The sequence below is a fragment of the Alexandromys fortis genome, unplaced genomic scaffold (assembly GCF_014885135.2).
Source record: "Alexandromys fortis isolate MF-2015 unplaced genomic scaffold, M_Fortis_MF-2015_v1.1 scaffold_375, whole genome shotgun sequence".
Classification (NCBI taxonomy): domain Eukaryota; kingdom Metazoa; phylum Chordata; class Mammalia; order Rodentia; family Cricetidae; genus Alexandromys; species Alexandromys fortis.
In genome coordinates, this window is record NW_026068279.1 from 549,496 (window position 1) to 565,109 (window position 15,614).

Sequence of the window (15,614 nt, forward strand, 5' to 3'; positions counted from 1 at the left end):
GGCAATCTTGTCTACTTCCCATATCCAGGCGGATGACTATATGTTTTTCTTTGGGTTCACCTTCTTATTTAGCTTCTCTAGGATCACAAATTATAGGCTCAATGTCCTTTATTTATGGCTAGAAACCAATTATGAGTGAGTACATCCCATGTTTATCTTTTTGTGTCTGGGTTACCTCACTAAAATAGTATTTTCTATTTCCATCCATTTGCATGCAAAATTCAAGATGTCATTGTTTTTTACCACTGAGTAGTACTCTAATATGTATATATTCCATACTTTCTTCATCCATTCTTCCATTGTAGGGTATCTAGGTTGTTTCCAGGTTCTGGCTATTACAAATAATGCTGCTATGAACATAGTTGAACAAATGCTTTTGTAATATGATAGGGCATCTCTTGGGTATATTCCCAAGAGTGGTTTTGCTGGATCCTGGGGTAGGTTGATCCCGAATTTCCTGAGAAACCGCCACACTGATTTCCAAAGTGGTAGCACAAGTTTGCATTCCCACCAGCAATGGATGAGTGTAGGCAGCTGAGGAGAGGGAACCTGAAATGGCCCTATCCTATAGCCATACTGATGAATATCTTGCATATCACCATAGAATCTTCATCTGGCAATGGCTGGAGATAAAGACAGAGACCCACATTGGAGCACCAGACTGAGCTCCCAAGGTCCAAATGAGGAGCAGAAGGAGGGAGAACATGAGCAAAGAAGTCAGGACCGCGAGGGGTTCACCCACCCACTGAGACAGTGGGAGTGGGGCTGATGTATTGGGAGCTCACCGAGGCCAGCTGGACTGGGACTGAAAAGGCATGGGATAAAACTGGACTCTCTGAACATGGCGGACAATGAGGGCTGCTGAGAAGCCAAGGACAATGGCACTGGGTTTTGATCCTACTGCATGTACTGGCTTTGTGGGAGGCCAACCTGTTTGGATGCTCACCTTCCTAGACCTGGATGGAGGGGCGAAGACCTTGGACTTCCCACAGGACAGGGAACCCTGACTGCTCTTTGGACTGGAGAGGGAGGAAAAAGGAGTGGGGGAGGGGGAGGGAAATGGGAGGCAGGGAGGTGGTGGAAATTTTTTCAAAAAAAAAAATTATATGAAGCGCCACATACCTATTGTAGGCTTCAAAAAAACAAAAAAAGAAATCTTCAACATCTTTAGCCATAGGGAAATGCAATTGATAACTACTTTGAGATTCCATCTTACATGTGTCAGAATGCCTAAAATCAGTAACAAAAGTGCCAGCTCATTGTGGAAAAGATGAAGAGCAAGGGGGCACTCCCCCATTGCTGACGAGAGTGCAAACTTGTACATCCACTATGAAATGATGTTTCCTCAGAAATCTGGAAATTGATATACCTCAAACTATACCACTCTTGGGAATATACCCAAAGGACACTCCATCCTATCACAAGGACTCTTGCTCTACTATGTCCATTGTGATGTTATTCATAATAGCCAGGGAGTGGAAAAAACCTGAGGTGTCTCAGCCGAAGAATGGATAACAAAGTGTGAAGCATTTACAAAATTGAATATTACTTGGCTGTTAAAAATGACATCATAAAATTGCAGGCAAATGGATGCAACTAGAAAATAAATCATCCTTAGTAAGGTAGCCCAGGGCTGGAAAGACAAATATGGTATGCATTCACTTATAAGTAGATATTAACTGTTCGTAAATCATAAGCAAGTTACAATCCACACACCTAGAGAGGTTAGATGAATTGAAGGGTTATAGAGGGAAGGATGGATCTTCTGGGAAGGAGAAATAGAAAAGATTCTGAGCATGGATTGTGGTTGGTGGGGATGGGAGCTGGAGGAACCAGATGGTGGGAGGATGGAGAGAGAGACTGTGGGGGACAGACAGCGGGATTGGGAGGCATTGTGTTTGGGGGACAGTGTGGAAACCTAGTGCTGTGGAAACTTCCTAGAATACATGAGGGTGATATAAAATATGAAACGGTTATCTTTTGTAGTAAGGCAAGGCTTCCAGTGGTGGGACTGGGTTACATTCATTTGAGTTATTGGCCTTGGAGGTCCTGTGAAGACCATTAAACCACCCAGGCTGATGCTAGGACAGAAAGATCTTCTCTGAAAACTGGAAGCACACTTCCTTGTCAAGGACAAATCCTACATAGTCCACAGAACTTAGATAGGTTGAGTTGGTGCCAGCTTGGAGCTTTCACCCCTAAGTCCTAGTCTCTTTGGAGGGGAAGGTACTTTTCAGGCTACAGAAAAAAAAAAAAAAACCCGGGACACTAACCAGCTGCAAAATCCTCCATCCACAATCTGTCCTGTCTGAATGGTTTGCTGGGGCAATGGATGTGTAGAACTTGTAGAAGTGACCAGCAATGTTTGGTTTAACTTGAGGGCCTTGCTAAAAGAGGGAGTCCATGCCCTATACTGCCTGGATGGCCGGAAATAAGAGACAGGATAGCCCAGAGACTTAGAGCAGAACCAAAGACAACTGGAAAGAAAAATAGAAAGAAATGATTCCTAATGATATTTGGCTACACTCACAGCTTAGTGTCTTGTTCAGTCATCATCAGAGAGGCTTCCTCTAGCAGCAGATAGGAGTGTGCAGAGACCCACGGTCAGACATGATGAGGAGAGAATCTAAATTGGAGGTTTCTACCAGGTCCCTCGAAGATGGGGGAACCTATAGAAAGGAAACACTGTAGAAGTCATAGAGGATGGGGCTATCACAAGACTATGGTCCACAGAATCTACTAAGCAGGGCTCAAATGGGATCTCAGAGACTGAATCAGTAAGCATGGGGCCTACATAGGTCTACACTAAATCCTCTCCATATATGCCATGACTGTTAGCTTGGTGTTTTGAGGGATTCCTAAAACTAGTAGTGAGTGTATCACTGACTCTTTTGCCTGCTTTTGAAACTCTTTTCCTATTAGGTTTCCTTGTCAAACCTCAATATGAAGGCTTTCACCTACTCTTATTGTATCTGGAATGGCCAGGTAAATGAGGGACAAGTTTATTATTATAAAACCTAATTTAAGGTGAAAGTCTTTAACTCTATTCATCTGTTTTCTGTTACTCTACCAGAATACTCTGAATTTTGTTTATTTAGGGAAGATACTGATAGAACAATATGAGAAAGCATGTATGTGGCAAATTTCAAAAGTTTAGTGTATATAAAGAGAAATAATGTTATTTTGGTTCAAATTTCTGAAGGTTAGGAAGTCCAAGATCAGGAGGTTGTACCCTTTAACTCACAGCAGAAAAAGCAGAGATAGGCATTGATTCTCTCTTAAGGTGCCACTCTGCTATCCCAATATCTTTCTCTAGACCTCACCTTCCCTCAGTGTGCACTGAGGAACTAAGGAGAACAAAATCAAGTAGAAGATCTATCTTATTTCCTTTCTGGAGACTATGTCAGCAGGATGCTATGGGTTTGCAGTTAGGAGACAGAAGAATACATCATTACTTGAAAAGATCATGATGCAATCTTAAATTTCAAAATATGTTCTTATTGTCATGTACTACTATATTCTTGATTGCTTTCCAGGACAAGAAGTTGAGAAATATTTTCCATTGGGTGCATGCATTAGGAACTGAGAGAGGTGGATATTGCTATTTCTTTGCTGAGCAGGTTGTGGACTAAAAGCTGCCAAACTGAAGATATTCTAGAGAATGAATACAGTGTAATTTCAAGGGCTAAAATTGTTAAACCCTCTTCCAAAATCCTGACAAACACTGATTTGTAAGTTTCCTCTGTGTGAAGCTATGTCACCTAAAATTTTATTTAAATGGAACTTAACCGTTAGTGTACTTCTGTTTAATCCTTCATTCTTTTATTAGCCAATATGTGCTTAAAGTTCATTTATGCTTTTTCATTCCTAACATTTACTAAGTTGCTAACAATCCCAATATATGGGTATATAACAGGTTTCACCTTTTACCTCTTGAAGATACTATGAATTGCTTTTGTCTATTATAAATAAAGCTTCTTATCATTACCATAGAGATGCTTTTAGGAAGATGCATTCTCAAAATATTTATAACTAATACAGATATGGTTTTTGTACAGAAAGATTTCATTTACATCAATAAAATTAATGATTTTTCATCAAGAGTGACTATCTCATTTTGCATTAAAAATGTTATGATCAGAAATTATTTCTTCACACTTAGGTATTCAAGCCTTGGTACCCACTTTGTGCTTCTACTTTAGGGCAGTTCTGGAAACCTAAGGAGATAAGATCAAGGAGAGAGATTTCTTTCTTGATGAGGGAACCATTATGGGGTTAGTAGAAACATAGCTCTAGAGAAATTCCCAGGAATCCACATGGATGACCCCACCTAGGACCCTGGGCAATAGAGAAGGGGGCCCCTGATCTTGACTTGCCCTGTAGCCAGACTGATGATTATCTTAAATATCACCATAGAGCCTTTATCCAGCAACTGATGGAGGCAGAGGCAGAGACCCACATTGGAGCATTGGACTGAGCTCCCAAAGTCCTGTTGAAGAGTGGAAGGAATGAGAATATGGGCAAGGAGGTCAAGACCATGATGGATTCACCCACTGAAGCAGTTTGCCTGAGGTAATGGGAGTTCACCAACTCCAGCCAGACTGGGGAGGAACAAGCAAGCATAGAACCAAACTAGTTCCTCTGAATGTGGTTGACAGTTGCATGGCTGGGGCAGACCGAGAGGCCACTGGCACCGGCACTGGATTTATCCCTATGACATGCACTGGCTTTTTGGAATCCTATTCTCTTTGGATGTATACCTTGCTCAGCGTAGATACAGTAGGGACAGCCTTGGACTTTCCACAAGGCAATGTGCCTTACCTTCTCTGAGGATTAGATGGGGGTTGGGTGAGAGGGTGTGTGGAGGGGATGGGAGGAGGGGAGGGAGTGGGAACTTGGGTTGTTTTTTTTTTTTAGTTTTTATTTTTTAACTTATTTATTTATTAAAGATCTCTGTCTCTTCTCTGCCACCGCCTCCCATTTCCCGCCCCCTCCTCCAATCAAATCCCCCTCCCTTGTCAGCCCAAAGAGCAATCAGGGTTCCCTGCTCTGTGGGAAGTCCAAGGACCACCCACCTCCATCCAGATCTAGTAAGGTGAGCATCCAAACTGCCTAGGCTCCCACAAAGCCAGTACCTGCAGTAGGATCAAAACCCATTGCCATTGTTCTTGAGGTCTCAGTAGTCCTCATTGTCCACTATGTCAGCGAGTCCGGTTTTATCCCAGGCTTTTTCAGATCCAGGCCAGCTGGCCTTGGTTTGTTTCCGATAGAACATCCCCATTGTCTCAGTGTGTGGGTGCACCCCTCGCGGTCCTGAGTTCCTTGCTCGTGCTCTCTCTCCTTCTGCTCCTGATTTGGACCTTGAGATTTAAGATACCATCTTACACCTGTCAGAATGGCTAAAATAAAAAACACCAATGATAGCCTTTGCTGGAGAGGTTGTGGAGAAAGGGGTACACTCATCCATTGCTGGTGGGAATGCAAACTTGTGCAACCACTTTGGAAAGCAGTGTGGTGGTTTCTCAGGAAATTCTGGATCAACCTACCCCTGGACCCAGCAATACCACTCTTGGGAATATACCCAAGAGAGGCCTTATCATACAACAAAAGTATGTGCTCTACTATGTTCATAGCAGCATTGTTTTTAATAGCCAGAACCTGGAAACAAACTAGATGCCCTTCAATGGAAGATTGGATTGGTATTTTTTAAAATTCTAATTAATTTAAAAAAATCACACTGTCACTGAAGGAAGGTCATTGAGGGTATCTATGTCTGTTACAACTCTAGATTCCATTTACACACAAATTTCTGCTTTAATGAATTAGAAACTCCATCAGCTCCTTACTAGTATACAGCACCTCCTCAAGGACTTTCAATCTTGCATCTAGGAGCATGCTTAATCTTAAGTCTGGCTATAGATCTAGGGGTAACACTGAAGGGCCCTAAGAGACACCAGTATTTTCTTGTCTGGCATCTCCTTTAGGGCAGTTTGCTGCTGTGTGGTTGACAATGAAAGACTAATTCCCACAAGAGGCAAGTGTTGGAATACATCCTCTGCTAAGGATGGAGAGACTACTTCCTCAAGTGGTATAAACCCTTCAGAATCAGAATGTACAAAGTCCACAGCTTCAGCAGGGTCTTCCCACGAATCTCCATCCCAAGTTACAGGATCCCATCTCTTACCAATCTGTGCCCTTACTTTAACACCTGACACTCTCTGAGGCTGGGACTTCAATTTTTATTGTAATTCAGCCAATCTTATGATGAGGTTACAGGTTTGATATTCCACAATTTGAGTTCTATGGCTGCTGGAGAGAACATTTTCTTCCACATCACAAGTAGAAACCTGGGCAGTTGTTTACACACATCTGCATCTGGGCAGTTGTTTCACTGAGTTCAGTCTTTTGTCCTTTGCCACTGTATCCCAAGATAATAGAAATTGTTTAATTTTATCCCTAAAATCATTCTTTTCAATTGTCAGTTTATCAACAAATGCTGGAAAGAAGCACTCAGCATCATTGCTTTTCTTATTTTTTGATAATTTGTTAAAAGTTTTATATTCAGAGTCACTGAATTCCTTATTCTACGCATCAGAACTTTTGAAGATTTCTAACCACAGGCTTTCAGTGCTCGTCATGCTACCCGAGGAGTCTTCAGTAACTGTAGGTTTGGCAAATTCCTAAACCTGCTTAACATACTTAGAAACTCATCCTTACAATTCTGTTTCACTAGATCCATTTCTGGTATCACAGTCTCTGTTAGGGTTTTCTAGAAGAACAGAACTGATAAAATATATGTATTTGATATATAAGAGTATCTTATAGGCTGTGGTCCAGACAGTTCAGAAATGGTTGCCTCCCAAAGGAGAACCCAAGGATCTTGTACGTTTAGTCAACAAGTCTGGATGCCTCATCTGGTCTTCTGTCTACACTGGAATCACAAAGGAGTAGACTCTAATGCCAATGAATAAATGAACTTGCCATGAGAGTCAAAGAAGTAGGCAAAGAGTAAAAGTTTCTTTCTTCTTGTCCTTTATGTAGTCTGCCATGAGAAGGGGTAAAACTAAAGATTGGTCTTCCAGTTTCAGGTGATGTGGATTTAAGCTGTGTCTTCCTACCATAATTGATCTGAGTAACTAAAAACTCCCTCACAGGTGTGCCCAATGCCTTGGGGTTTTAATTAACTCCAGATGGATATAGTCAGTTTGACACCTATGAATAATCATCACACAAGCCAATTCTTTATCATATCGCCTTTTTCTTAACATGGTGAATAACAAACACAGGTATACCAATTATATCAGGTTAGTTTGTTTCTTTTTTCTTTCTTTTTTTTTTTTTACTGACAATGTACTTTCTGTATCCCTCCAATTTAATTTTCAATTTCCAAAGCCCAAATTCAATGCTTGACACTTATAGAAATTCCTTACAGTATTTCTATAAATTTGCTCTAGCCAACAGGGAGCAAACCATGGCATGAGATTTCTCAATCTTCTAGAATCAAGCTTTTAACAAGATTTCATGGCATGAATAATGTACTTAATACCTTACTAGATCTAAAGAGAAATACATTTTTGATTGTGTTTTATAATATTTCTGTTCCATGAAGCAGTTTTCTAACAGTTATAAAATGATGGTAGCCATGGATTCAAAGTTGAAAACTTGAACAAATTAAATTTAGTGCTGCTGTATAATCCCATAATTTCAAGAGACTGAGGTAGGAAATTCTTGAACTCAAGTCCCAAATGGACTACAGAGTGAGTTTAGTTCAAGGAAAAGAGAGGAGTAGACTTAGCTTGATAGCAGTACACTGTCTTAAACTGAGTTCTAAATACCATAAAAAACTTGAATGAATGAATGGATGAATAAACAAATATATAATCCTAGGTTTGTTACTCTCTATTTGTTCAGATTGAAAACTATAAAATAAACATATTTGTTAGGTTATCAATGCTTCAATAACAACACAGAATGACAAAGGATTCACAGAGTTGAATAAACTCTCAACACAATGGTAAAAGTTTCAGCTGCCTAGCGAAACTAGTCCACATGTCTAAGGAACTTCCTCTGTGTTCCCTTCTGAAAAGCTTCTTTCACTTCCTTGTTCCTCAAAGTGTAGATAACAGGATTCAGAGCAGGGGTGACCACAGTGTACATGAGAGCAGTAGCCTTATCAGTGTCTGGGGTGTGTGAACTCTTGGGTTGGAGGTAAGTGAACAAGGCAGTGCCATAGAAAAGAGAAACGACTAAAATGTGAGACGAACAGGTGGAGAAAGCTTTGTGTCTGCCAGCTGCTGAAGGCATTCTCAAGATGGTCAGAAGGATGCGCACATAGGAACACAGAATGAAGAGACAGGGACTCATGATGAAGATCAGGGAAACAATAAATAGTACAATTTCATTCTGCGAGGTATCCACACATGCCAGTTTCACCACGGGCATGATGTCACAAAAGAAGTGCTGAATGTTTCCTGCTCCACAGAAAGGCAGGGTGAAGATCCACGTGGTCTGTACTGACTCCACCACCGTTCCAGTCATCCAAGACGCCCCAGCCAACTTCAAGCAGACAGAAGGGCCCATCCGCAGAGTGTAATGGAGTGGGTAACAAATGGCCACAAAGCGATCATAAGCCATGGCTGCCAGCAGGCAGCATTCTGTCAGTCCCAAGATGGTGAATACGTACATCTGTGCTGCACAGCATCCCACACTTATGGTCTTGGACTTCACCAGGAGATGCACCAGCATCTGAGGCACCACACTGCTGATGTAGCACATTTCCAGAAAGGAGAGGTTGACTAGGAAGAAGTACATGGGAGTGTGAAGGGAAGGGGTGGCCCAGATCACACAGATGATGAGGAGGTTGCCTCCCACAGTAAACAAATAGATAAGCAAGAACACAAAGAAGAGGACAAGCTGCAGCTCTGCTAGGGAAGAAAAGGCCACCAGTGTGAATTCAGTGCAGAGAGATAGGCTTCCATTCTTCATCAGCTCAGAGTCAGACATCTGGGAAGACAACAGAGCAGGCAGATAGTTCCAAAAGACACAACCAGCAGCCACGGGGGTCAATCACCCTCAGCAATGGAACTCATCCACTATCAGTGTGCTAACAAAAGAGCAGTGACACCTGGATGCCCGTGAGACAAACAACCCATCAAGTGGATGCGTATTGCTGTCGTGACTCTTGTTCTATTTTCATAGAAACACGGATGAAAAGGCATCTAAGTTAAGAATTCCAACTTCTGCTTAGTAATCCACACAAGCTCTTTCACAATCGACGTATAAAAGAGTTTCAATTATAAGACCATAAAACATTAAAAAGGAAAGTGTCATGTTCTGATTATCTGACCCTTACAGCCATATCAAGACTCCTCTAAAGGATCCATCAGAAAGTTTATTCCAGTCACTTATTTAGTACTTACCTACATAATAATCTAATTTTGACTTAAATAGAATATGCTAATAATTAGACAGGCAAGACCCACAGAAATAAAAATAAGGATCTTCTTTTCACCCTTAATTAACTTGTTCAGGATTTTGTGGCTGGGAGGACCGCCTAGACGCTTCTTCTTGCTGTTGGCATTGTAAGTGTTCTAAAATGCCAAATGACAACATGAATCCCAAGCACAAGCGGTGTTTTTATTTCTATGAGAGGCCATAGGGATTATATCCCTGTACTGTGTAATTATGTTAGTCTCAGGAGTTATGTGTTAAAACAAAGCAACACACACACAAACATGTTTCTTGTGTAACTTGGGTTTTGGATCTTTTAGTATATTTCTAGAGATAATCTATTATTTTAAATGATTTCACTGAAGATACTGTAAAGTAAAAGTTTCTATCTGACACCCATGATTTGCTTGAAACTCTAAGGGCTGAACCACAGCAATTTTTATGAAGGTCTATTACAAAGTTGCCGGTCAGACTTTTGCAATATAATGGGGGTGTAGTTTAGAACACAAACGGAGTCCATGCAACCCACATAGACATTCATAGCCCTTCACTATCAATCTTTTAGTTGGACAGCATAAAAGGTGGGCATGACCAATAAATATTAAACCTCCCATTGAATTGATTGGGACATTTTAAGGAAACATGTTTCTTTTAAGCTCGGTCCTGCCTCAACTTGATGTGCCATATTTTGTTCAAGACTAGGGGATACCTGCCCCTTTAAAAATGGAGACAGGGGAGGAGAGGATGGGGAAGGAGGTAGATGGGAAGATGCGGAGGGGGTATTGGGAGGGAAGAGGGAGGGGGAACTGCAGTTAGTATGTAAAATAAATAAAAAATGTTATTCAAATAAAATTTAAAAAATAAATGAACAACTTGAGGTCTGGCATCACAGCTCATTGGGTAAAAGAATTTGCTGTAATAACTTGATGACCAGAGTTGAATCCTTCAACTTCATATGGTAGATGTTGAAAAGGTCACCTACCACAATGCTCATGTGGAAATAGCACACACACATATATATATATATACACACACAACAAATACATATTTATATTTACAATATTTTTAATTCAAAGTTTATACATTGGCTAAAGTAAATTTTTTCACTGACAGTCAATTTTCTTATATCTTATCATAAGAACTAAAAGCAAAAGAAAGAAGGGTTGAGAAACCAAGTTTGAAGGTATTATCTTACATAAATCTGCTTTCTTTTTTCCCTTTTTTAAATTATTATTGTTTATTTTTATCTTATTTTTGTTCTTTTTTGGCTTTCTTTTAGGGCTTTTAATTAATTAATTAAAGATTTTTGCCTCCTCCCTGCCACCGCCTCCCATTTTCCTCCCTCTCCCCCAATCAAGTCCCCCTCCCTTGTCAGCCCAAAGAGCAATCAGGGTTCTCTGCTCTGTGGGAAGTCCAAGGACCTCCCACATCCTTCCAGGTCTAGTAAGGTGAGCATCCAAACTGCCTAGGCTCCCACAAAACCAGTACCTGCAGTAGGATCAAAAACCCATTGCCGTTGTTCTTGAGTTCTCAGTAGTCCTCATTGTCCACTATGTTCAGCGAGTCCGGTTTTATCCCATGCTTTTTCAGACCCAGTCCGGCTGGCCTTGGTGAGTTCCCGATAGAACATCCCCATTGTCTCAGTGTGTGGGTGCACCCCTCGCGGTCCTGAGTTCCTTGCTTGTGCTTTCTCTCCTTCTGCTCCTGATTTGGACCTTGGGATTTCTGTCCGGTGCTCCACTGTGGGTCTCTGTCTCTGTCTCCTTTCACTGCCTGATGAAGGTTAATATCCAGGAGAATGACTATATGTTTTTCTTTGGGTTCACCTTCTTATTTAGCTTCTCTAGGATCACGAATTTTAGGCTCAATGTCCTTTTATGAATCTGCTTTCGACTTCTACAACTACCAATTATAACAGACACTAGAGTTCCTAGAAGAGAGAAGTCTCAAGGCAGAGGATGATTCAGGAAGAGAATGATGCATGAGCGCATCTATAGATAAATAGATCTATAGACGGATGCACAAACTGACATGGACTGCACAGCACAAGATTTCTCCAGAACTGACTCATGGCTTAAGGAGACGGAGACATTCCAGAACAGACATCTACCTGCCGGAGACACTGAGATGCTGATATTTTGGCTTTGTTCCACCCAAAGGTCTCAGGAGTAGGAAATTTGATCATATAGGTTCTCAGTGTAAGACTGGAAGTCTGGGATTCTGAGGCTCCAATCATAAATCACTGAAGCCAGCGATCTTGAGTTTTCATACACAAGAAATTAAGAAGAGTGTATCCACACTCAAAGAGATACTCAGATTGACATTTCCATATCAGATTTCTATCTCTCTGGGCTTTCCATACATTTAGATAATTATAATTGAATCATATTTGCCCACATTGAGTATGGTTTCTCTCTCTCTCTCTCTCTCTCTCTCTCTCTCTCTCTCTCTCTCGCCGATTGCAGTACACACACATACATATATATCACATTGTTTCCATCATTTTAAACTTTTTATTTATTTTATCCTTTTATCAAAACTCGATTCTTTTCTCATACAATATATTCTGGTTACTGTTTCCCCTGCCTCTGCTCCTTTCAGTTCCTCCCCACCTCCCCTCCAATCTGGACTCCCTTTCTTTATCTCCTTAGAAAAGAACAAGTTTTTAAGACGTAACAGCAAATCATAACAAAATAAAATAATATTTTAAAAACCACATCATGTTGAAGTTGGACAAGACAAAAGAGCAGAAGGAAAAGAATCCCAGAAGCAGATACAAGAATCATAGAGTCACTCATCCACACATTAAGAATCCTATAAAAATACTAAACTGAAATCTATAATATATACAAAGAAGACCTAGTGTAGATTTGTGTGGTCCTATGTTTGCTGCTTCCGTCTCTGTGAGTTCATATGAGATTTGCTCACTTAATTTAGTGAGCCTTGTTCTCCCGGTGTACTCCATCTCATTTGGCTCTTACCCTCTTCTGTCTCCTACTCTACTGAGTTCTCTGAGATCTGAGAAGAGGAATTTGATGGAGACATCTCATTTATAATCATGTGTTTCAAGGTCTCTCTCTCTCTTTGTATGTGTGTGTGTGTGTGTGTATGCACAGTGTCTAGCTGTAGGTCTCTCTATTTGTTCTCATCTGTTGCAGATGGAAGTGCCTCTGCTACTGGCTGAATAGGGTACTCATATAAAATATCATGAGGAATCATTTTATTGTTACTTCTTTTAGACCAGTACAATTGGTTTACCCTATGCCTCGGGTTCGTGGTCACCCATGCATATTGGGCATGGGTTCAGTCTTGCAAGAGTGGGCCTAACTCTTACCAGGCATGGGTTGATTACTCCCACTGGCTTTGTATCACCATTACACTAGCATACTGCCACAACAGGACAGATAGCAGATTGAAGATTTTGTGACTGAATTGGTGTTTAGTAGCCTAGGGAGTACCTTCCTATATTAAAGGCATTAGAATTTAGGGATGAAGGTTCTATGAAAGCACCATCTCACCCTTTTCATAGTCAAGGTGTGTGTGTGTGTGTGTGTGTGTGTGTGTGTGTGTGTGTGTGTTGTCTTCAACAATGGTATCAGTTCGTGGAGAGAAACCTATTGTTTTTTCAGCAGCCTGGTTTTTTTTTTTTTTTTTGAATTTCCATGGCACCCCTTTAGCGAACAATTCAATTAGATGTAACCCAGTTCCAGCACAGGAAGCTTTGTTTGGTGACAAGAGGCCAGTTTTGACTCTGTCTCCTCCATTATTAAGAGACTTCATTAGGATTGCCTTTTTATATTTTAAAAATTTTCCATGGCACTATGTTTCCATACCACCCCTCAAATGCCCCTCAATTCTAGCTATCTCTCCCCACATTTCTTCCCTCAACTCCATCTCCCCTACTCCTACCCACCTAATCCTCCTGTTCCTGTCCCTCTGCCCCATAAAATTTATTCTATTTGCCTATTGGTAAGGAGCTCGTTAGTTAGTTTCTGGCTGCTTAGCCCCAAAATAAGCACACAGAAACTGTATTATTTACATCACTGCTTGGTCCATTACCTCTAGCTTCTTATTGGCTAACTCTTACATCTTAATTTAACCCATCTCCATTAATCTGTGCATCACCATGAGGTCATGGCCTACCACCAAAGTTTTAGCACATCTGTCTCTGGCAGAGGCTCCATAGTTTCTCTCTAACTCTGCCCTTCCTTCTCCCAGTATTCAGTTTAGTTTTCCCCGCCTACCTAAATTTTATCATGCTATAGGTCCAAAGAAGTTTATTTATTCTATTTTGTAAAATAGAAAGTGCTGGTGTTGTAGCTCAGTACTTGAGTGATTGCCTAACACGCACAAAATGTTGTTTCATTTAGCACTGAAATAATGGATTAAGTAAGTGAAAATTTATTTAAAATAACACTTAGAATATTACTTTAATTTATAAATCTTACTTGTGTTATAAAAATTCATAATATGTTTATTATTAAAAACTTCAAAGAGCTTGTACTTAGGATACACATCTGTTTTGGAAATACAAAATACTCAGTGGAATGGAACTGAATTATCAAGGAAAATACACCTGATGCTTACTATAACAAGTATGCATTGCAGTAAATGTTTGGCTGTGCATGTATATGACTACTTTTTATTATCCTTAGAATTTTCTAATAGACGGTTCTTACTGTAAACTGTTTTCATGAATGTCTTAGTAAATACAAATATATATATATATAGTATTTTAATCCTACCTTAAAGAAACATTTTAGCTCTTATTTTTATTCCTATACATTATTTGACTTTTAAATGAAACTTCTGGGTTCATGCAGAGCAGTCATAAAATTAAATACATATCCCCAGTTTTAAATGCTCAAGTGTAAAATTTTTATGTACATTACATGTTTAAATGTTTTTTATATACCACTTTTGGATGAGTTTATTAGGTATTTAAAATAAAATTTAAAAGTCATGTTCTAAGCATATGCTATAAGTTTATATAAATATTGAATGTTATTTTACTCATAATAAATGTGAAAACTCACAGGAAAAATTAAAATATATTTTCTTCACGTAATCTTAATGCAGCAATATTTGTAATACCCGAGTCCCATTACAAAAGAAGTATAAGTCTGAAGGGTATATTAAAATGCAGTCATAATTTGCAGAAAGCACAGTCAATTCTAAAAGCGATCCACAGTCTCCCTTGGGGGTAAAACGTGGACCAATTAACAGTAGTCCTTTACTATGTCCCTGGGATTATTTCCCCAAGGTTAGTTACACTTCTAAATATTATTACTAAAACATATTCACCATTTAGTGCTAAAACAAAGCAGATAGTCTATCTAAGCTTTTTGCTTCATCAAAGACTGAGCTATGGAAATTTTCAAGTTCTGTTATTATTCCTCTTTGAAAAATTGATTGGACTTCTAATTAAAGAAGAAATGTCAGCCATAAGTTGGTAAGATATATCCTGAGATTTATTTGTAATATCTTTTGCCCCAACTTCAATTTTTAAACATACTATTTCATATTTTCACCCACACATTGTGAAGACATTCTAAGAAAAACTATGGATCTGTTAAATTACAGAAAATGGAATAACTTTGTCCTGCATTAAAATAAAGCAAATGATGATGGAACTCTTGTATTACCTGAAAAGTCATGGAAAGCTGAAAACCAACACATGGATCAAGCAATAATGATGCATATAAGAAGCACATGGCCTTTAATCATACAAACCTGTGCAGTCAGACAAGATATGTCTTCATATGCACGTAGACTCATTAGTAGTGCTACAATGTTTTAGGGAAATTCTAAGACCCTCAGCCTCATATTGTAGGTACTCAAAGATTTGTATACGTACTCATCACATTACAACAATGAGTCAAATTATTTTATGAAAAAATATAGTTTTTCAAAGTCAACTAGAATGAGAAATAAAAATTTATTTCTTGTGTTAAAAGGTCAATTAATTGCTTAGTGTGTCACAAATAAATGCTTCACCTCACTAATATACAACTAATTAAATTAGAACCCAATGATCTACTGAAAGTGTATTTTATGGATTTTTATTGCTTATTTATTGTTACTTATTCTACTTAAGATGGTTTCTATATTGATAGATTTTGATATGCCATATCTTGACTTTTTTATTAGAAATTGTCTAAAAT

At 39.4% G+C, this 15,614-nt stretch overlaps 2 protein-coding genes across 2 annotated transcripts in view; both read right to left on the reverse strand.

Moving 5' to 3' along the window:
* LOC126494724 (olfactory receptor 6C74-like) overlaps positions 1-817 on the reverse strand; it is a 5,869-nt gene extending 5,052 nt beyond the window's left edge. Inside the window, exon 1 of the mRNA XM_050132136.1 lies at positions 801-817. Coding sequence (XP_049988093.1) covers positions 801-817 — 17 coding nt within the window. The remainder of the gene's footprint in view (positions 1-800) is intronic.
* A 7,223-nt stretch (positions 818-8,040) lies between these two features.
* LOC126494718 (olfactory receptor 10A4-like) lies at positions 8,041-9,003 on the reverse strand. The gene has a single exon (XM_050132130.1). It carries the CDS (start codon positions 9,001-9,003, stop codon positions 8,041-8,043), a length of 963 nt encoding a protein of 320 aa, XP_049988087.1.
* Positions 9,004-15,614: the final 6,611 nt, after the last annotated feature.